General features: G+C 45.1%; 1 protein-coding gene across 1 annotated transcript in view; it reads right to left on the minus strand.

Moving 5' to 3' along the window:
- Positions 1-13,274, minus strand: part of VPS4B (vacuolar protein sorting 4 homolog B) — a 29,317-nt gene extending 16,043 nt beyond the window's left edge. Inside the window, exons 1-3 of the mRNA XM_043444139.1 lie at positions 12,995-13,274; positions 2,896-3,007; positions 1,526-1,682 (exon numbers count right to left, since the gene is read on the minus strand). Of these exons, the coding sequence (XP_043300074.1) occupies positions 1,526-1,682; positions 2,896-3,007; positions 12,995-13,021 (296 nt within the window). The 5' untranslated portion in view covers positions 13,022-13,274. The remainder of the gene's footprint in view (positions 1-1,525; positions 1,683-2,895; positions 3,008-12,994) is intronic.
- Between the last annotated feature and the right edge of the window lie 8,466 nt (positions 13,275-21,740).

The following is a 21,740-nucleotide window of genomic DNA, read 5'->3' on the forward strand; positions in this document are numbered from 1 at the left end:
TAACCTCTTTCCGCCACGCTTTCTTGTACAAAAGACTGCACTTGCTTAAAGAAAACCTGCCATTCCTAGGCCCCTAGCCACATGGAATCCAAACTTGTCTCCCTGGCCCTCGGATTCTGTCAGGGAAGGCGCTGCAGGTCTCCCAAAGTCGGCTCTATGACACTGTGCTTCTACAAAAGACCTCCATCAGTACCTGTTTTCACTAACTGCAAGACAGCCAGAGAGGATTACTGCTTTTACGAGGAAAGGCGAACAGCAAAAGCAGCCTTCAGCGCGGGCTCTGCAGCGAGCTCCTCCAGAGGCAGCGCGACCCTGCGCAGTGAGCGCGCCCTCCGGACACGCACCAACCTCTCCGCCCCGAGCGCAGTGAGCGCGCCCTCCGGACACGCACCCACCTCTCCGCCCCGAGCGCAGTGAGCGCGCCCTCCGGACACGCACCAACCTCTCCGCCCAAGCGCCGCGGCGGGGACCGGGCCGTGCGCCTCTGTGCTCGCTCTCCGTGTATTCTGCACCTCTGTTACCAGGAAGTAATGGCTTCTCTGCCTTACCCCGTTTCAGTTTAAGGCGGGTCCTGCCGTCCGCTACAGAAGCAGGGCATCACCTCAGCAGGGCCACCACAGGCGTGACCAGGAGGGCCTCAGCCCGCAGGGGAGGGGGCGCTTCTGCTGCCAAGGGGGCCTCGGTGAGATCTGAGGGTCCACGGACCCGAGGTCAACTGATCCTTCCCAGCAGTTTCATTTCAACTTAAAGACATGCCCTGATTTTCACATAAGAAAACTAGTGAAGTTCAACTGATTCTGAAACTTGGTAAGCTATGAGGTCAGCGAGAGTCTCATTTTTGTCCTGCCAACGCTAGAGCCGTGAGAAGAGAAGTATTCTCAGGATGTCACAGGAGCTCCTGGTTTTCTGACCATGTCTTGAACAGAGAATATAAAAACCCCGAGCCTACTAAAAGTTTCTCCAAACTCTCCCACGCAGTCCAAAGGAGCCTGTCAACTCTTAGATCTTGAAGTTGCCTACGGGAGCAGCCACGGGCCCCCACGCACTGCCTCTGAGGGCCCTGTGCCTGGGGACCACAGGGATGATCTCAGAAGCCTGCACTCCACTCCTACAATTTTAAACCTCATCACACGACGGCCAGAGGGAAAGGACTAAGCAGCATTCCTGCCAAATGCTTTTTCCGCTACCAGCCAGTCAAGGAGGCGATTTGATGGGTATCAGCTCCTGAGCTTGGCAAACTAGGGGTTCAAAAACTTTTTTCTGTAAAGAATCAGACCGTCGGTATTTCAGGCTGTGGGCCACACAGTCCTTTGTCACAAACTCAGCTTTGGAGGTCTGGCACAAAAGGAGCCACATACTGGGAACTGAAGGGAGGAGGCTGTATCCCCATACGATGTTAGTTACAAAAGCAGGCGGTGGTTCAGATTTGGCCCAGGAGTCGTCCTGTTCTAATGCCTACAGTTTCAACAAAAGAAACCTCCTTCACAAACTCCTGCACTCTTGTGATTCGCTCTGAGGCGCATACCCCTTCTCGTCGGCGGGGGCCGGCTGCCCCTCCTTCACCGGCTTCTGGGGCTTCTTCTCTCTCTTCTTCAGGTACTCCTTCAGCTTCTCTGCTCTGTCAAGATACTCCGTACACTTCGCCCTGATACTTTGCTTGGCTTTATCACCTTGTGCTTCATCTAGTGAAGGGAAATGCAAGAGATTTTTTCCTTTAGTATTCTTTACAGATAGGTTTAAACTCTTAGACACAGCTTCAAACAAGACAATTTATTTTGGAGGAGAGAGAAAAGATCATCTCTGGTTCATCATAATCAGATGATGATCTTTCTGATCCTTCCTCCGGCAGGATTTAACAGTGAGTATGAGACAGAAAGAGTTCTGAGCAAGACACTAGTATACTTTAGGTTCACGTTAAAGAATAAGCAGAAATCCTGTAATATCCTGTGGGACTCATACTCTTCCCTTACATTCTTTGCAGATAGTTGAAAGCTGCTTATCTCACACAAAACCAATTATAAGACAAACAAAAGTAAAGCAATATTAACCATTCTTGCTAATGCCTACGTAAGCTTTATTTCAGAATAAAAAAAGTGACAGAAATCCCAGATATTATGTATACCACCAATACAGTAATTTTATCACATATAGGCCCCAGTGAGGGCTGTTTGAAAGGAGACTTCGGCAATACATGCAGTTCATGGGATTAGCCCTATCTATCTTATCAGGTTATGACTCATTCTTACTTTCACTTTAATTTGACTGAAAACCCTCAGAATTAAAGAGGGAAGCTCAGAAGAAAATCCTTAATTACCCAACTGCTAAAATTTTTATTTAAAACAGTAACAGACAGAAAGACACTTTTTTAACATCTTATTTCACATATGTTCAGCATTAGTTTTAAGAGGCTTTTCTTTATCCGTTTCTTCCTTACTGCTGTATCCCACTGTCTAGAACAGTGCAGGGGGGTGGGGTGGGGTGGTGTTAACATGGAACACAAATTTGAACACACACAAATAAAATGTCTCCCAACCTCTTTTTAAAACATTATTTTCAAAGAGACATTTAGAAAATGAGTAAGTCCAGATTACAGATCTGGGTACATTACCAGTAAAATAAAAAACCTTTTTTTCACTGGCTAGATGGCATTTTAACATGTTTAGGTGCACAAAGTAATAAGCACAACAGCTGCACACACGTGCTGGCTGAGACTTGGGAACTACTAAGGAGCTAGTGGGACCTTTTTGCAAATTGGTGTTTTATAATCTTCTAGGATTGTATTTCAATGTTTATAATGAAATAGGATAATCTTTTCTATTTCTTGGAATAGAAATGAATAGAATAATGTTTTCTCTTCTATTGTTTTTAAAGTAACAAAACAAACGATGACCTTACATTTAACCACATGGAGAAAATACTGGACAGCATGCTGGTAGAGCTGAAGGGCTTCCTCGTAGTTCCCGGCCTTATCCTCCTGGGCCGCTTTGCTGGCAAGATCTATGGCTTTCTGTTTGAAGGGAGACAAAAACCATACCATCAAAATCAAAGCACAGGATAACTCTGAAGTCAAAAATCATATTGAAAGCTTTCTTTAAAAATAAAAGCAACTTTAAAACAAATCTTTTTTTCTCTAAATCACAACTGCATTACATTATAAATGTAACTATTTATAAAATGCAAATTACATGTTACATAGGTAAACGCTATCTGAACACCACTTTAACCTAGTACCAATCACTGAGTCTCACATAATTTTTCACTCAACAAAAGTCAAGCTCAGGGCTAGTAAGGAAAAATTGAGTAAGATGAAAATTCAACTTAAAAACACTAACAGAAATTCTCAAAAATCAAATGCTCTTATGTCTAAAGCATATGACAGTAGTAAAATTTAAATGGGGGTAGAAGCCCTTCAGAACCAACAGAGCAATGAAATAACAAGAGTCTGAAAAATACCCAAATCTTTTAACTCCGTAATTAACTAAAAGGTTCACTGAGCAAAGAGTAACCAGAGAAGTCTTAAAAAATAAAATAAGACCTGGAAACTTCAAAAATTCTATAATGAAACGTGCAACCTTGTGTAGAATTAAAAAAAAACAAAAACAAAAAACAAAAAAACAACTACCGGAATTAGATCCACACAAATACGTCTAACTGAACTTTGACAAGGACACAGAAAGGCAGGCTAAGGGCAGAGACAGGCCTCAGAACTGGCTCCAGAGCAACTGAACACCCATGAGCCAAAATAAAAAAAGAGAAGGAGAAATCGCAAACCAAACCCTGCATTTTGTACAAAAACTAACTCAAAATGGATCATGGACTTAAACCATAAAATCTTTAAACAAAACAAAGCATATTTTCACCATCGAGGGCTAGGTAAAGGGTTCTTAGACTTGACACCAAAACACAATATATGAAAAGAAAAAAATAAAAACAGCATGATACTGGCATAAAAACAGACACACAGATCAATGGACCAGAAGAAAGAGACAGGGAATAAACCAAAAATTAATTTACCATAAAGGAGCAAAACATGTATGGGAGGGAAAGAATAGCCTCTCCAATAAATGGTGCTGGGAAAACTGGATAGTCATATGCAAAAAAATGAAAATAAGGATTATCTTACACCATATACAGATATTAACTCAAAATGGATTAAAGATCTGAACATGAGATCTAAAACCTTAAAACTCCCAGAAGAAAACACAAGTGAGAAGCTCCCTGACACTGGTCTTGGTGACAATATTTTGGATTTGACACCATAAAGGCAACAAAAGCAAAAATAAGTAAGTGTGACTACATCAAACAAAGTAAACTCTGCACAGCAGAGGAGATGATCAACAGAACAGAAAGGTAAGCAACGCAAAGGGAGAAAATGCTTACAAACCACCCGTATCTGGTAAGGGGTTAACGCCAAGAAAACAAATCCATAGCAAAAATCAAAACAACCTGCTCAAAAAAACAGGCAGAGGATCTGAACAAACATTCTTCCAAAGAAGACACACAGATGGCCAACAGGTAGATGAAAAGGGGCTCAAGAGCACCGTCAGGGAAATGCAGATCAAAACAATGAAATGTCACCTCACACCCATCCAAATGGTTATTACCATATAACTCTTACCACAAGGAAAAAATTCTGCAACTCTGCGTGCTGACAGATGTTAACTAAGCTTACTGTGGGCATCGTCTCACAGCGTATACAAATAGTGAACCACGCTGCACACCCAACACTAATATATCATGGATCAATTACACCTCAAAGTGGGGGAGAAATGATAAACTGCGCCTCGTCAAAAACCCTTGGTTTCCAAAATATCCTACTAAAAGGATGAAAAGACTAGTTACAGACTGGGAGATGTTTGCAAACCACATATTAGGGAAAGGACTAGTACTTAGAATACAGAAAGAACTCTCAGAAACCAACAGTTTAAAAACAACTGAAGTAGAAAATAAGCTAAAGACATAAATAGACATTTCACCAAAGAGGATACACAGATGGCAAGTAAGCATGAAAAGACGCTCAACACCACTAGCCGTTAGGGAAATGCAAAGTAAACGCCACAGGGAGACATCACAGAACACGGGTCAGCGTGGCTAGAATAAAAAACGGTGACACCACCCGATGGTAATGAGGATGCAGAGAGCTGAATCACTAATACTGCTGGGACGTAAAATGGTAGTTATTCTGGGAAACAGGGTTTTTGTTTGTTTTTTTTTAACAAATCTAAATAGGTAACTACCATATGAACCAGAAACTGCACTTTTGGGTGTTTATCCCAGAGAAGAGACTATGTTAACACAAAAAACTGTACTTGAACATTCTGATGTCCTTTAAAGGCTGCATGGCTAAACTCTGGTACGCCCACAGCAGGGAATACTATTCAGTAAAAAAGGAATGAACTACTGATATACACAGCTTGGATGAACCTCAGAAGTATGCTAAGTGAAAAGAACCAATCCTGAAAGGTTACCTACTGCACAATTCCATTCATATAACCTCAAATGACAAAAGCCAGAGGTAAAGAACAGGTAAGCATCATCAGGAGATAGGGGTGCAGGGGGAGGGAAACAGAAGGGACTGTGGTTATAAAAGGGCAGCAAGAGAGACCCCTGTGGACAGAACTCTTCTGTGTCACGACTGTGGGGGGCATTCAAGAATTAACTTGTGTGACAGAACTCTGACAGACAGACAGACAAAGGAAAACTGGGGAAATCTGAGTAACACAGGGCATGTACCAAGATCAACATCCGGGTCGTGACACTCCTCCACACGAGGTGCTGCCACTGGGAGCGACAGGGGGACGGCTGCACAGGCTCTATTACTCCTCACAACTGCATGTGGGTCTATGATCATCTCAGAGTAAGATTTTCACTAAGAAAGCGATCTTTAATATTCTAAAATATGCACACACATACAAATAAAGAACAAGCATGGTCACTGAAACATTCTGCCTGGATTAATTTAGGTAGTAAAACTGTATTCAACAGAAATAAGAGCCAGCAGGAAAAAGTAATCATGGTCATGCTATACCAAAAATAAGCACACAATTAAGAAATTATTCATATAATACAAAAACGAATCATATGCTATAAATAGTATATTTGGAAGCAGTTGCTCATGGACTGCATATAAATGGGATAAATGGGAGGAATAGGCCTTCCAGCTGCTGTAGCAGGAGGGAAGAAAAATAAATGGTGTGTTTTAGAGTTGATCAAACATAGCACTACATGCTTCAAAGTTCAAATTGTTGAACTCAAAGCTTAATTTGCAAGTGGTCAGCCCAGCAGGATATAAAGTGTGGACGCATCAGTCAGCCCTCTTTTAGGAACCAAAATGACACCAGTTTAAACCTGTATAGTCCGTACTTAATAAACTAGTTCCATACATGGTAACTTTTTCTGATGAGGGACACCTCTGTATTTGCACCGTCCAGTACAGGAGCACATAGCTCTTGAAACTTTTGGCTAGTGTGACTGAAAAGTGAGTTTTACATTTTATTTAAATGACATGTAGATTGCCACAGGTAGCTGCCACACTGGCCGGCAAGCATTTCACCTCTAATCAAAGATGAGGGTTTGAGGCCACGCCTTTGTTTCTCACCTGCGCTTTGCGTTACATTATGCGTTACGATCGCCGCCACCCTAGGTCTCCTCTAGCTGTTGTCAAACTTCCTGCCTAGCCTCCTCCTGGCGGTCAGCCTCTCAAGTCCACACAGCAGCAGGGTGGGGCACCCTTTGACGGTTCCCCCTGCAGACAGTCATTCCCCAGTGCCCGGGTGTGATCTAAGCGGGCCTGGCTCTGTCTGGGTCTCAACTGAAACCCTGTGGTCCCCGGGCACCCAGGTCCATCTGCTAAGGATGCTCTTCTCTCCGATCATAGTTCAAATATCAGTTCTCAGAGAAAGTGCAAGTCGCTCAATTGTGTCTGACTCTTTGAGACCCCATGGACTATACAGGCCATGGAATTCTCCAGGCCAGAATACTGGAGTGGGCAGCCTGTCCCTTCTCTAGGGGATCTTCCCAACCCAGGGATCAAACCCAGGTCTCCCGCATCGCAGGCGGACTCTTTACCAGCTGAGCCACCAGGGAAGCCCATCCTCAGGGAGGCTCCATTCAAAGGCTGATTCCCTGTTTAAAAGGCTGCGCCCCATCCTCGCCCTTAGCTCTCCACCTGCTCTGGACTTATTCCATCACACCCGGCACACTCACTCACTGACCACCTCCTTCCATACAGAGAACCTGCACCAGGACGGGGGCTTCCACCTCTGTCATCTGTGACAACTTCTCTCCACCAGATATTTCTGTGTGCCTGCAATCAACCCTCCATGGCAACCCACTCCAGTATTCTTGCCTGGAAAATTCATGGATGGAGCAGCCTGGTGGGCTACAGTCCATGAGGTAGCAAAGAGTCGGACACGACTGAGCGACTTCACTTTCAGAGAGCCCTGATGCTAACACCTGCTTCAGCCTGGTTGTCTCTCTGCTACTGTTTAGAACCCAAACTTCACCAAAGCAGCCTCTACTCTCTGCAGTCCCTCTTTTCTACGTACCCGTCAGCTATCGGCCTTGGCTCCTGCCCCTTATCTTATTGCTAAAACTGCTCATGTCAAGGTTCTCTGTGATGCCAGATCCAAAGGCCCGCCCTGTCTTCACCGTGATCCCTCGAAGATGTTTTACAAAAGAATATTACACCATCCTCCCACCTCTCTGACAGATCCTGCTCAGTTTCCTTTGCAGATTCTTCTTCTTGTAACCGACACTGAAAGATATTCAGGTTCCTCTGGGCTTGGGTGGAGCTTCTGCTTACTACCTCCCTAGGTGAGCTGTTCTTAATGATTAAAACTGATTATCTTTAGGCTGATGATTCCCAAATTAATTCAATTTGAAAATACATCACTCTTCTGTTAAAAATGCTTCTAGCTGCTGTTTCTGTGCAGGTGGGTTTGGTTTTAGCCTGTCCTGTCCTACCAGAATATAAGATTCATGAGTCTGTCGTAATGGCTCTTTTATATTCTGGAGTCTAGCACAGAGGCTGGCACGAAGCTGACTGGACGCTGGGAGGCCAGGAACTCCTGGGACTGTCCTTCTCAGGTTAGGAGCCCACAGGACACGGGCATGCGAGGAAACCCTGGGGCACTGGGCAAATTCCAGAACCACCCGTCTCAAGAGGAAGGACGGCCCAGCACCCGTCTTTCAAGACTAATTTTTCCCCAGTGGTCTGGAACCTGCCCCGCTTCATCCTCTGACAGTTACTCCCCTCAATTATATCAGCGCAACTGTTCTTCTCAACCTAACTTTTCCCTTTTTGAGGGAGCAATCCTTAGCATAAAAATGTATGGAAGTCCTACCTTAGACCCGCAGCTACAAAACACCAACAAAACACACCACCTCTTCCTAATTCTAAGGTTTCCATGTAACTAACAACTTACCTGTCTCTTCACCTCCACAGCCACGTCCCAAGGAGAACCTGCATCCCTCTCGGTTTCCCGATTCCTCCCCCAGTCGTCTTCCTGCTCCCACTCTGCGGGTTCCGGTGACCAGGTGAGCACCAGCCCTCAGCAGACAGACCCGTGGCTCGGCCTCCTCTGTCCTCCCCAGGTGTTACTCTCGGCCACGTCACCACTCTTTCCCGGGCTCCCTCTTCTCTCTCCTAAAGCTGCTATTCCACTCAGTTTGTGCCTTGGTCCCTGTTCCCCTCATTCCACAAACTCCAAGATGCCCCCACCTCTGCTACCATCTGTGTGCTAGGAACCCCCAAATCCTTATCCCCACCCAGTCTAAGTTCTATATACACGAACCCTACTGCTCAATGGACATTTCCACCCAACTGTCCCCTCAAGCATTTCAAGCCCCAAAAGTTCAGGACCCCTCCGGCCCCAAAGCTGCCCCTCTCTTCCTGTAATCCCAGAACCAACCAACTCAGACACCCAACAAGGAATCTGGGAGAAAGCTCACTTTTTAAATGGAGATCCTCGCCCAACTCCCCTTCCTTGTCCGTCTGTCTCTCACGAACCCTGCCTCTATCCTCACAGCTACTGCACCACCCTGACCTCCGCCACCGCCCATCGCAGAGACAGAACCTGCCTCCTAACTGTTTCGGGGCTTCCAGGCCTGCCTCCCATCAAGCTGCCCCTGTGCACACACAATGGTTTTGTTCTAGAACAAAGACTGGAGCTTCCTGCCTTCTCTGACTCCCCATGTGGAGCAGGATGGGGCCAATCACCTGTGCGTGCGCACTGCTGCTGGGGATGTGGCCTCCTAGGCTCGACCTCTCCCCGGCACACTCCATTCCCATCACGCCAAACTACTGGGACAACCCAGACGGCTCAGACTCCGCACCTGCATGTTCAGCCTGCGGTCCACCTGGAATCCTGGGCCCCAGTGTCTCCCTGTAAAACTCCAGCTTCTCCAGGACTCAGCACAGTCCCTGTGCTCCTCCTGCTGTAAGCCCTCCCCAGCAAGCCCAAGAGATCTAGCCACGTGTCCTCTAAATTCCCACTGCCCCCTGCACATCCTTCCAAAGGTCACAAAATAACCCAACGGTCACTTTATATGTCTGTTTTCACATCAGAATATAAGCCCTTGGAAATCAAGGATGATATATTTCTTTTATGATACCCCAACATATAGACACTCTTAAAAACAAACAAACATTCCAGACTGAGGAAATGTTGAGTTCTATGCACAATGAACTTGCAGTTTCTCCCGACTCTCTCCAAGGTCTATTACACTTCTAGACTGAAGCATAAGTTGCTTTTCTCTACCTGGAATGCATCCTACCCTCCTGTTCAAGAAGGCATGATTTTATCGTGAAAACGCACCAACATATAAGCAGATAGGCCTGAATTCAAAACTACCTTCAACAAATTAACTGTATGTCTGGGTAAATCACACCCTTAATAAGCTTTGGATTCTTATATTTGAGAAACTGAAGTAATACTCTCCTTGAAGAGCTGTTCTGAGGACTAAATGAGATCACACCAAACACCAGGCATACAATCAGTGTCAGTATTTCACTTTATCTAAGCTCACCATCACCTCCTCTGTGGAACAATTCTCATTTATCCTTGAAGAGTTACACAAGCCCTTCCTTTCTGCCCTCCCTCACTAGAGCATCATTACATTATTTTATTTTGATTTTTAGTTATCTGCATTCCTCCATTTGATTATAAGCATCTGGCTATGGGGATTTTGGCCTTGTTTGGTTGGAAAGTTATCTGTTAGTTGAATATTCTTCACCCAAATTTCCTACATTAGCAGGTTGAAAAGGTTGAATGAGAAAGTGCACCTGACCCAACCACTGATAAAAATATAACTCATTCTCTCTTCCTGTTTACTAGCAACTATGCCTTTAAGACAGGTCAATCTCAAACCGATTCACTGAAGAACATTCACAGTCCAACTCCAATATAATGCAAACAATTATAGAATGAAACTGCAATCTTGCAGAAGAAAAAACATGGATAAGTAGATGAAAATTACATTGTAGAAAGCCCAAATCACATGCAGATTCTTGGCAAATGAAAAGCTGGTGGACTATGCATAAGGAGGATGAGCAACAAGGAAACAGATGGGCACAGGAAATCATGGTCATCATCTTGTAAATACTTTTAGTGGTGTATAATCTGTAGAAAAACGGAATCACTATGCTGTACAACTGAAACTAGTATAAACTGTAAATCAATGAAACTTCAATAAAAAACACTTTTTACAGATGGTGGAATAAAACTATGCAGTTAACTGACAAACCAAGGATGAAGACAAGATGGGCACTTCAAAAGAAACCACCTTTGATACTCAAGGGAACAATACTTTTATCAAATGACCAATACTTTTTCCAAGTACATTTACCAAAAAGACTCCTTCTGAATGGGGTTATATTATTGTTGCATCTTAGTTTAAGGAAATCTTTTTGAAAAAAATACACATATAAGAATCAACACATGACATTCTCTAAGAAGTAAGTCACAGTTGCAATTATATTTTGTGAAACAAAACATCTACTTTCATAATCTTTTTGGTTGATTTTCAATATAAAAGTCCCAAGCAAGCACTTCACCCTCTTTCAGGTGAAAATTTGATTTCGATTTAAATTGGTCTACTTTCAGTGATCTTTCTTCAGGATCAACTATTCTGGGCTAAGTAGATCCTCTGCTAATTATCCTAGGTGCCTGTACTCAATAGATGCCTTTTCAATTGTTAAACCAAGAGGAGGATTCAATATAGGTATTCATACCACTCTTTTGTCCTAAACTTACCTAGTGGACTGCCACCCTCCAGGTTAAGTCACATTCTAAACTCCACTTAGAACTGGACAGGGAACAATGGACTGGTTCCAAATTGGGAAAGGAGTATGTCAGGGCTGTATATTATCGCCCCGCTTATTTAACTTACAATCAGAGTACATCATGCAAAATGCCAGGCTGGGTGAAGCACAAGCTGGAATTAAGATTGCTGGGAGAAATATCAATAACCTCAGATATGCAGATGACACCACACTTATGGCAGAAAGTGAAGAGGAACTAAGGAGCCTCTTGATGAAAGTCAAAGAGGAGAGTGAAAAATTTGGCTTAAAGCTCAACATTCAGAAAACTAAGATCATGGCATCCAGTCCCATCACTACATGGCAACTAGATTGGGAAACAATGGAAACAGTGAGAGACTTTTTTGGGGGCTCCAAATCACTGCAGATGGTGACTGCATCCATAAAATTATGGGTCCTTGAAAAGATGCTTGAAAAAGATGCTTGATCCTTGGAATAAAAGTTATGACCAACCTAGACAGCATATTAAAAAGCAGAGACATTACTTTGCCAACAAAGGTCTGTCTAGTCAAAGCTATGGTTTTTCCAGTAGTCATGTATGGATGTGATAGTTGGACTATAAAGAAAGCTGAGCATGGAAATGTTGATGCTTGTCAATTGTGGTGTTGGAGAAGACTCTTTAGAGTCCCTTAGACTGCAAGGAGATCCAACCGGTCCATCCTAAGGCAGTCAGTCCTGAATATTCATTGGAAGGACTGATGTTGAAGATGAAACTTCAGTACTTTGACCACCTGATGTGAAGAGCCAACTCACTGGAAAAGACCCTAATGCTGGGAAAGATCAAAGGAGAGAGGGGAAGGGGACGACAAAGGATGACATGGTTGGATGGTATCACCAACTCAATGGACACGAGTTTGACTAAACTCTGATAGTTGGTGATGGACAAGGAGGCCTGGCGTGCTGCAGTCCATGGGGTCACACAGAGTCGGATACAACTGAGCAACTGAACTGAAACCCCACTTAAGTCCTAGATCCGTTTGAAGGATGGGAGGCACTGTTTAAAAAATGTCTCATCTCAAAGAATTCCATTCCACAGAAGTTGAACAACTGTCTAAAATATTAGGATCATTTGCTTTATGAATAAAACACGGAACTCACTGCGGTAGGGGTGGAAAGGTGAATTAACAAAGGAGCTGAAGCCTACTCCATGATCTTATTTACATGCCACACTTGGGGAGCCATCAGGGCGCACTTGAACGCAGAACTCCAGGAATTCACGGATTCCTCAGATTCTGAGCTCACGATTCTACTCATCTGACAGCTCGAAAGAAAGGTTTTGCTACAGCAGCTTGAGGAACCAGGAGAGGACTCCAATCTTCCTATTTTCATCTGATCCAGAGCAGTGCTTTGCATGCATTCCGTTCTTTCCTCTCTCCCTTACACCGATTGGGGTCTATGCCTCTCCTTCAAGCTTCAACCAGTTCGGTTCAAACTCGGCTGGTTTGAAAAGGGAAAAACACCACACATATACACGGCAGAAAAGCCTCAACAAAAATCAGGAGTCCTACCGCGCAGGGGGCTCCAGCGAGCACGGGAGCAGGCGGAAAGCCGGCCTCTCCCCCCAGGCTCGGGGCGCGGGCACCGCCCTCTCCGCCCCGCGAGGGGCGCGGCCGCGGCCGCCCTCCCCGCTCCCCACCCTCCCGCGCCGCGCTCCGGGGCGGGAGCCGGGGATACCTGCAGGTTGGTCGGGGTGGACGCCATGGCGGAGACCCGAGGCGGCTCCCCGGGGAGGGCCGGGGGCGGAGGCAGGCCACAGGGCGACGTCGACTCACACCTGGAGCGGCCCGAACGCACGCAGGCCGGCGGCTTGGAACCTCGCGGCTGCCTCCCTCGGGAACCTGTTCGGAAACCACCCGGCACTCAGACTGCGCCCGACCCTCCCCACGGAGCTTCCGCGATCCCAGCCCCCAGCGCCGGCCTAGCGTCCTGCGTCTGCCACAGGACTTCCGCTTTCGTCATCAGCACGCGCCCCACCCCGTCCCCGCCTGTCGCGGTCTCGCCTTAGCCCTGGGCCTCGCGAGGCCGGGACGTGGATCCCTGAACCCCGCTGAGGCCTGGCGGAAGTCAGCTTGCGCACAGGCGCACTACAGCTCCGCCGCGCCAGTGGGACTGCTGGGGATGGACGACTGTTCCTGCTTCTTCATTTTGCGGCTGTCATGGTCTTTGAGATGACCTACTGGTTCTGGCGCCTCTCACGCGACTGAGCGTGGGTCGTGCCCTGTCGCTCTATCATCCGAGCTCCAAGACCCACTGGTTGGGGCTTTGGGCCGCTTACCAGTTCAGTTAAGTCGCTCAGTTGTGTCCAACTCTTTGCGACCCCATGAACCGCAGCACGCCAGGCCTCCCTGTCTATCACCAAGTCCTGGAGTTTACTTAAACTCGTGTCCATCGAGTCGTTGATGCCATCCAATCATCTCATCCTCTGTCATCCCCTTCTCCCACCTTCAATCTTTCCCAGCATCAGGGCCTTTTCCAATGAGCCAGTTCTTAGCATCAGGTGGTCAAAGTATTGGAGTTTCAGCTTCAGCATCAGTCCTTCAATGAACAGTCAGGACTGATTTCCTTTAGGATGGACTGGTTGGATCTCCTTGCTGTCCAAGGGACTCTCGAGAGTCTCTCCAACAGCACAGTTGAGAAGCATCAATTCTTTGGTGCTCAGCTTTCTTTATAGTCCAACTCTCACCCATGGATGACTACTGGCAAAACCATAGCTTTGACTAGATGGACCTTTGTTGGCAAGGTAATGTCTCTGCTTTTTAATATGCTGTCTAGCTTGGTCATAGCTTTTCTTCCAAAGAGCAAGCGTCTTTTAAGTACATGGCTGTTGTCACCATCTGTAGTGATTTTGGAGCCTCCCCAAATAAAGTCTGTCATTGTTTCCACTGTTTCCCCATTTAGTTGCCATGAAGTGATGGGACCAGATCCCATGATTTAGTTTTGTGAATGTTGAGTTTAAAGTCAGCTTTTTCACTCTAATTTAACTTTGATCAAGAGGCACTTTAGTTCCTTTTTGCTTTCTGTTATAAGGTGGTGTCATGGTTACCATTTGCTCCTCTGTAAAATGGGATAATTATGGTACCTATCTCAGGATTGTGGACAATGCTAGTGCTGCGTGACTAGGCACATTGCACAGTAATGAGTGAACAGGAAGATCTCAGGATGTGTTAGCGCTTATTATTGCTCACACTTTACATTTCATCCAACAGGCATTTTCCCAAATGGTTGCTGTCATGGCTCGACAAAGCCCTGAGAATTTTAATGAAAATTATGTCAGGCCCTCCTTTCAAGGAGTTTCCAGTAGATTGGTGGGGATGTGGCATCTGAACAAATCCTGTGAAACTGCTGCTGCTGAGTTGCTTCAGTCGTGTCTGACTCTTTGTGATCTTATGAACTGTAGCCCACCGGGCTCCTCTGTCCATGGGATTCTCCAGGCAAGAACACTGGAGTGGGTTGCCGTGCCCTCCTCCAGGGGCTCTTCCTAACCCAGGGATTGAACCCACGTCTCTTATGTCTCCTGCATTGGGAGTCATGCTCTTTACCTCTAGTGCCACCTGGGAAGCCCTGAAACGGTCAGATCAGATATTATTTATTCCAGTTATTGTGACAGGGAAGGTTAATGGCTTGAGCCGCTAAGTGCTTTATGTGGGACGATGAAAGTCAGAGATTAGTGGCAGAACTAAAATAGGACCTTTCCCCAGCATTCTGTTGTTTGCAGTCACGGTTCTTTCTTTTTTTACCCTTCCTTTTCTAGTTTCTCAAAGGAAAGCGAAAGATGTTTAATCACTCCAATGTTTTCTTTCCCACTCATTCCCTAATTCTTTGTGAACATCTGGCGTCTCCTAAATAAAGAACTTCCCTCCTGCGTCGTATTTAGTATTGGCAACTACCCAGTTCTTGAAATCTCTTCTGGGTAGCGTCCTGATGTCCTTTATCCTCTCTACTTCCTCCCCTCCTCACTCTTACGGGCGGAGTTCCCTCAGAGTCTGACACCCTCTTCTCTTTCACTCCTCAAGCTTTGCGCATCTTATCTCCTTGCTGGGTTCTAGATGCAATAGAATGAAAATGGCTTCAAATTTAAATCTCTAGGCCTGCCCTGTCCTCTGTCCATCACTGACAGCTACCTCCCAGAGAGCTCCAAAAGCCATGGGATTTTCCCACAGGAAAAATCCAACACAGTAAAAGTCAAATTAATTATCGTATACTCCAAACTTCTATTTCTGTTTGTGCTTCAGAATAAATGTCACCAGCTCTCCATCATCCAGGCTCAAAGCTGAAGACCTCTCTCTGCCTGCATCTACCAGTTCTTCCCACCTTTCTGTCCCCTTCCAGTTCCTGATAAAGTACTATAGCGAATCCAGTCCTTAGAATGACAGCACATGCTAGACATTTAGTAAATATTAAACTATTTAACTGAGCTGCTTAGGACAATCTCTGGTTCCTTAATGACTTTCAAGCTTGGTTTTGCCTGAAGATACAACCAAACTCCAATTTACCTTTCAATTCAATCCCTAAATGTTTACCAAACTCCCACTAGAGACAAGTCTACTACGCTTTAGGAACCTATGAATATGAATAAGATGTGGTTTTTGCCATTTAGGATCTTACATCTTACAATTTAGTGGAAGGCACAGACATGTAATAATTAAAAGAGAATTTATTAGAGTACCACAATTGAGCACCACTATGTCCCAGGCTGTTTTAAGTGCTGGATATGAACCAAAGAGTCAGTAATTTCTCTTTTATAACCTATACAGTAATAAATCATGTTGATACCATGTACTCCCTAATGTGCAATGAGAAGTGTCACCTATGATATTTTAAAAATTCAGTCTCATCATGAGAAAGTACCATAAAAACACAAATTAAAGTTTTGGTTTTTTTTTTTTTTTAAAACTACAAAATACCTGACTGTGTGATTCAAAAATGTGAAAGTCTTAAAAAATAAGGAAAGACTGAGAAACTCATCACAGATTTTAGGATTGTGTCTGTGTGTGCATGCTCAGCCGTTCAGTCATGTCTGAATCTTTGCAACCTCAAGGACAGTAGTCCACCAGGCTCCTCTGTCCATGGGATTTTCCAGGCAAGAATGCTGGAGTGGGTTTCCATTTCCTCCTCCAGGGGATCTCCCCAACCCAAGGATCAAATCTAAGTCTCCTGTGGCTCCTGCATTGGTAGATGGGTGCTTTAGCTCTGAACCACCTGGGAAGTGAGACTCAGGAGACTGGCAACTAAATGCAATATGGGGTTCTGGATTGAATTCTGAAATCGAAAAAGACAGTGGGAAAACTGATAAAAATCTGTTTTTTAGCTAATAGTATTATAATAATGCTAATTTCTTAGTTTTGATAAATATACCATGGTTGTTTAAGATGTTAACAGTAGGAGCTATAGAGTGCAGCATATATGGGAATTCTCTTTATTTTTTACAACTCTCTTGTAAATATTATTTTAAGATAAAGTGTTTCCTTAAAAAGTCCTGCTCTTTGGAGCTTACCTTCTAGTGGAATAGAAACTTTTCCCCTTTTACGTGTGTGAGATAAATAGAAAATACATACTGAACTGTGCCCTTGGCTCCTGACTCAGAGCTCCTGAACCTCTGGGGTTTCCTGGGTGATTGAAATGTCTTTTGTTCCAATGAGGTGACCCTGGGTAGGCTCCTGGATGAAGATTGGTCACCAGGAAGTACAAGCCATGATTTGACACTTGGGATTTTTCAACCCCACCTGCCATTCTCTTAAGAAGGCAGAAGGGCTGAAGGTGGAGTTAATGATTGCCCGTACCCATGTGATATGGTGAATCATCCGTAAAAATCCCCTAAGTATGGGCTTCAGAGAGCTTCTGGGTTGGTGAGCACGTGGAGGTGCTGGGAGGGTGGTGGGCTACGGCGGGGCACGGGACCTCCACGCCCGTTCCCACACACCCTACCCTTTATTCCCACACACCCTGCCCTGTGCACTTTGTCTGTTCGGATGTTCAGCTGTATCCTTTATCCAAACCTGTTACAGTAAACTGATGGAAATGAATTAAATGTTTTTCTGAGTCCTGTGAGCTGCTTTGCAAATTAATTGAACCTTGGAGGGGGTAGTCATTGTAAACTCTGATCTATAGCCAGAAGCACAGGTAACATCCCAGGCTTGTGACTGGCATCTGAGGAGGGTGTGTGTGGGGGTGGGCAGGAAGGCAGTCTTGTGGGACTGAGCCCCTAATTTGTGGGATCTGATGCTGTCTCCAGTGTCAGAATTGAATTTTAAGACATTCAGCTCATGTTGAAAGTTGCTGGGTATGAGGAAAATTCTTCACATATTTGATGACCAGAAGTACATAAGAAATGTCTTAAAACTCTACATTCAGAAAACAAAGATCATGGCATCTGGTCTTATCACTTCATGGCAAATAGATGGGGAAACAATGGAAACAGTGAGAGACTTTATTTTGGGGGGCTCTAAAATCACTGCAGATGGTGACTGCAGCCATGAAATTAAAAGACGCTTGCTCTTTGGAAGAAAAGCTATGACCAACCTAGACAGCATATTAAAAAGCAGAGACATTACTTTGCCAACAAAGGTCCATCTAGTCAAGGCTATGGTTTTTCCAGTGGTCGTGTATGGATGTGAGAGCTGGACTATAAAGAAAGGTGAGCGCTGAAGAATTGATGCTTTTGAACTATGGTATTGGAGAAGACTCTTGAGAGTCCCTTGGACTGCAAGGAGATTCAACCAATCCATCCTAAAGGAGATCAGTCCTGGGTGTTCATTGGAAGGTCTGATGCTGAAGCTGAAACTCCAGTACTTTGGCCACCTGATGCGAAGAGCTGACTCATTTGAAAAGACCCTGATGCTGGGAAAGATTGAGGGCAGGACAAGAAAGGGACAACAGAGGATGAGATGGTTGGATGGCATCACCGACTCAATGGACAGGGGTTTGGGTAAACTCCGGGAGTTGGTGGTGGACAGGGAGGCGTGTTGCAGTCCATGGGGTCGCAGAGTCGGACACGCCTGAGTGCGCATAGCAGCACAGCACATGCCGTATTTCTCTATGTACTCAGTTCAGTTCAGTCGCTCAGTCGTGTCCGACTCTTTGCGACCCCGTGGGCTGTAGCCCGCCAGGCTTCTTGTCCATGGCATTCTCCAGGCAAGAATACTGGAGTGGGTTGCCATGCCCTTCTCCATGGGGATCTTCCCGACACAAGGATTGAACCCTGGGTCTCCTGCATGGAGGCAGATTCTTTACCATTTGAGCCACAAGGGAAGCCTGCTTACCTCTACAATTCACTGCAAAACAAACTGTAAACAGTATTGTTTCTCCCTGATCTTTTTTTCATAAAAGTAAAACTCCTTTTCAGATTTCTTTCAAAAACAGGTACCGATGCAGATCTTTTATGAAAGCAAAGTGGTGCAGAGCAACTTTTCAAAAAGCAAGGGAGACCTGTATTGGTTTTATGAAAATGTATTTGTAGGCGGGACCAGGGAGAGAGAGGAGATAGGAAGGTACTGCGACTGCCTGACATCTCAGGAAGCAGGATCTGCTGAGCACACGGCGACCTCCACGTTCCTGAAGCACAGCTTCTGATTTGGACTTTGACTAGTACACCCTCTGTCCCTCGATTGCTTTCACCTATTCATCCTGTTGAAATTGTACCTATTCAAAGGACCTGTTTCAATGGCTCTTGCTCAGGACACCTTCAAAAACTCTTTAAACTCTCATAACTTTTGGACCTTGAATTGTCCTGAGGTAATGAGGCTAAGTGCCGAATACAGTGTCTGAAGCATAACAGATACTCAGAAATTGTTGTCCATGAGACGACTTCATAGCATTCCTCCTTCTAGACTGTGAGGTCAGTGAGGGCTAAGACGTCACCTTGTCCATTTCATAACCTCCTCCTCTGACAGAGTCGGACACAACTGAGCGACAACTGAACTGGCCTTGTGCCCTTGTTCCCCACATACACACACACAGTATCTGCTCAAATTGCTGTGCATGCATGCTAAGTCATTTTAGTCATGTCCGACTCTTTGTGACCCACGGGCTGTAGCCTCCAGGATCCTCCATCCACGGGATTCTCTGGGCAAGGATTCTGGAGGGGGTTGCCATGCCCTCCTCCAGGGGATCTTCCTCACCCAGGGACGGAATGCCTGTCTTTACGTTTCCTTCACTGGCAGGTGGGTTCTTTATCACTAGCACCACCTGGGAAGCCCATAGCCAGGGTTTGTTGAACGAAGTGAAGTCTCCTTGTGAATGATCTTTTGTGATTTGGGAAGTTGCTTGGTTGGCAGATGGCATCTGTGGACTCACGCTTCTGCAGGGTCTCACCATCAGCCTGTCCAGGAACGATCTGTCTCCCTCAGGCTCCCTAAAGGAAGCGCACTCTCTGAAGCCCCTGCAGCATGAGCAGGGCCACTCTTCATGTCCACCCAGGAGGCACGTTTCTGCTTGTTGAGTCACCCGCCCCCTCCCTGACCCGGGACACAGCAGTAAGGCAGACAAAGCACCGACAGCTGATCACATGAAGGAAGTGACTCATCAGGGTTCTCGGGCTGGAAACCTCTCCGTATCAGGCAGCATACCTTTCTGGATGTGCTGGTCACCTGGAGGCCCAACCCTTGCCCACTTACTGTTGTTCATTTTATTCATACGAAGCTACAGAGAGTTCTGGACTGTTAGTGGGTTTAGGAACCAGCCATCACTGTCAGAGTTCTGGACTGTTAGTGGGTTTAGGAACCAGCCATCACTGTCAGTCGTCCTCTGAGGATGGGCGAGTGGATGAAGGCATCCATTCTTCACTGTGACTTACCTACGGTGAACGCGCTCTAAGGCATCCGCTCAGGAGGAAAGGTGAGGCGCCTGCCTTCAAGAATTTTGCAAGCTGGGTGATCATTCCCCAGACAGTGGGCACTTAATGGGCTTCCCAGGTGGCGTTTGTGGTAAAGAACCCAGCTGCCAATGTAGGAGACATAGAGATGTGGGTTCAGTCCCTGGGTCAGGAAGAGCCCCTGGAGGAGGGCATGGCATGTCCTTGCCTGGAGAATCCCATGGACAGAGGAGCCTGGTGGGCTACAGTCCATGGGGTCGCAAAGAATCAGACATGGCTGAGCAACTAAGCATGCATGCATGCTACTTTTAAGCTCCCTGAAGTTGTTGGCCAAATTCATGGTAGCTTACTTTATCAAAGCCAAGAAAACACACACACACACACACACACACACACACACACACACACGATCTTGGCTGCTTCAAGTCTCTGGCTTCAAGGAAGGCTCAGACTCTCTCTTAAAGGGTTTTCCTGATTAGGTCAGACCCACTCAGGATATCCTTGACTAACTCCAGGTCAACTTATTAGGGACCTTCATCACATCTGCAAAATCCCTTCACCTTTGCCATATTCTGTTGGTTTGAACGAAGTCACAGGTTGTTTCTGTACTTAAGGGAAGGTATTACACAAGGTTATGACTCATTGGGGGGGGCACTTAGAGTATGACCACAGTAATATTTTACAGGACATCTCTGTAAGGGAGACGGAAACAAATTAATATTTTAACGTAAGAGATATGTGTAAGATTTCATATTATAAATACTATATAGAATCTTTGTTGGTCCTCTAATTTATGTTTCACAGGGCTCTGACAAGTGTTATGTTCATCAAGATAATTAGGAAAATGGAGTGACTGACAGAGAAAGAAGAATGCAGTGATTTATCACTTATATATGGAATCTAAAAAATAGAGCCAACAAGTGAATATAACAAAACAGAAGCAGAATAACAGACACAGAGAACAAATCAGTGGTTCCCAAAGTACAAATTGCTTTGCATAAAATAAACTGCAAGGATATATTGCCCAGCACACGGGGTATGGCCAATGTTTTATTATGACTTTAAATGGAGTATAATCTACAAAAACTTTGAATCACCATGTTGTACATCTGAAACTAGTATAATATTGTAAATAAACTATACCTCACTAAAAAGAAAAAAAAAGTGGAATGAATAAAGACAGATGCTTAGAAAGACTTCATGAAATATCACTGCCTTGGAAAATTGTGGGGTGGAAGCATTTGGTTTAGAAAGAGGAACAACTTCTGTGTATCTTAGAAATATGCAGACTGATACATAGTCTAGCAGCAAAATTAATTTATACATAGAAGCCTTTGCTGTACACTGAGCGCTCCTTCTCCAGAATGACTCATCCCTGTTGTCTTTTGAGCAGGTAAAATCGCTCAAGTTTGCTATCGCCAAACTAACACCCAGATCTGGGGTGAGATTTGTTGGGGGTAGAATCATTTTTAGTTCAAAAATCAACTTTCATTTATTTCTCATAGACTAGTTTTAGGGGAAGAATTTAGGTACTATCTTGACTAACACCCAGCACAGGATAGCACCAACTTCCACATAGCAAGAATGCCATCAAGTAATGACTGTCTAGAT

This window comes from Cervus canadensis, chromosome 23, assembly GCF_019320065.1.
Source record: "Cervus canadensis isolate Bull #8, Minnesota chromosome 23, ASM1932006v1, whole genome shotgun sequence".
In the NCBI taxonomy this organism is placed as follows: domain Eukaryota; kingdom Metazoa; phylum Chordata; class Mammalia; order Artiodactyla; family Cervidae; genus Cervus; species Cervus canadensis.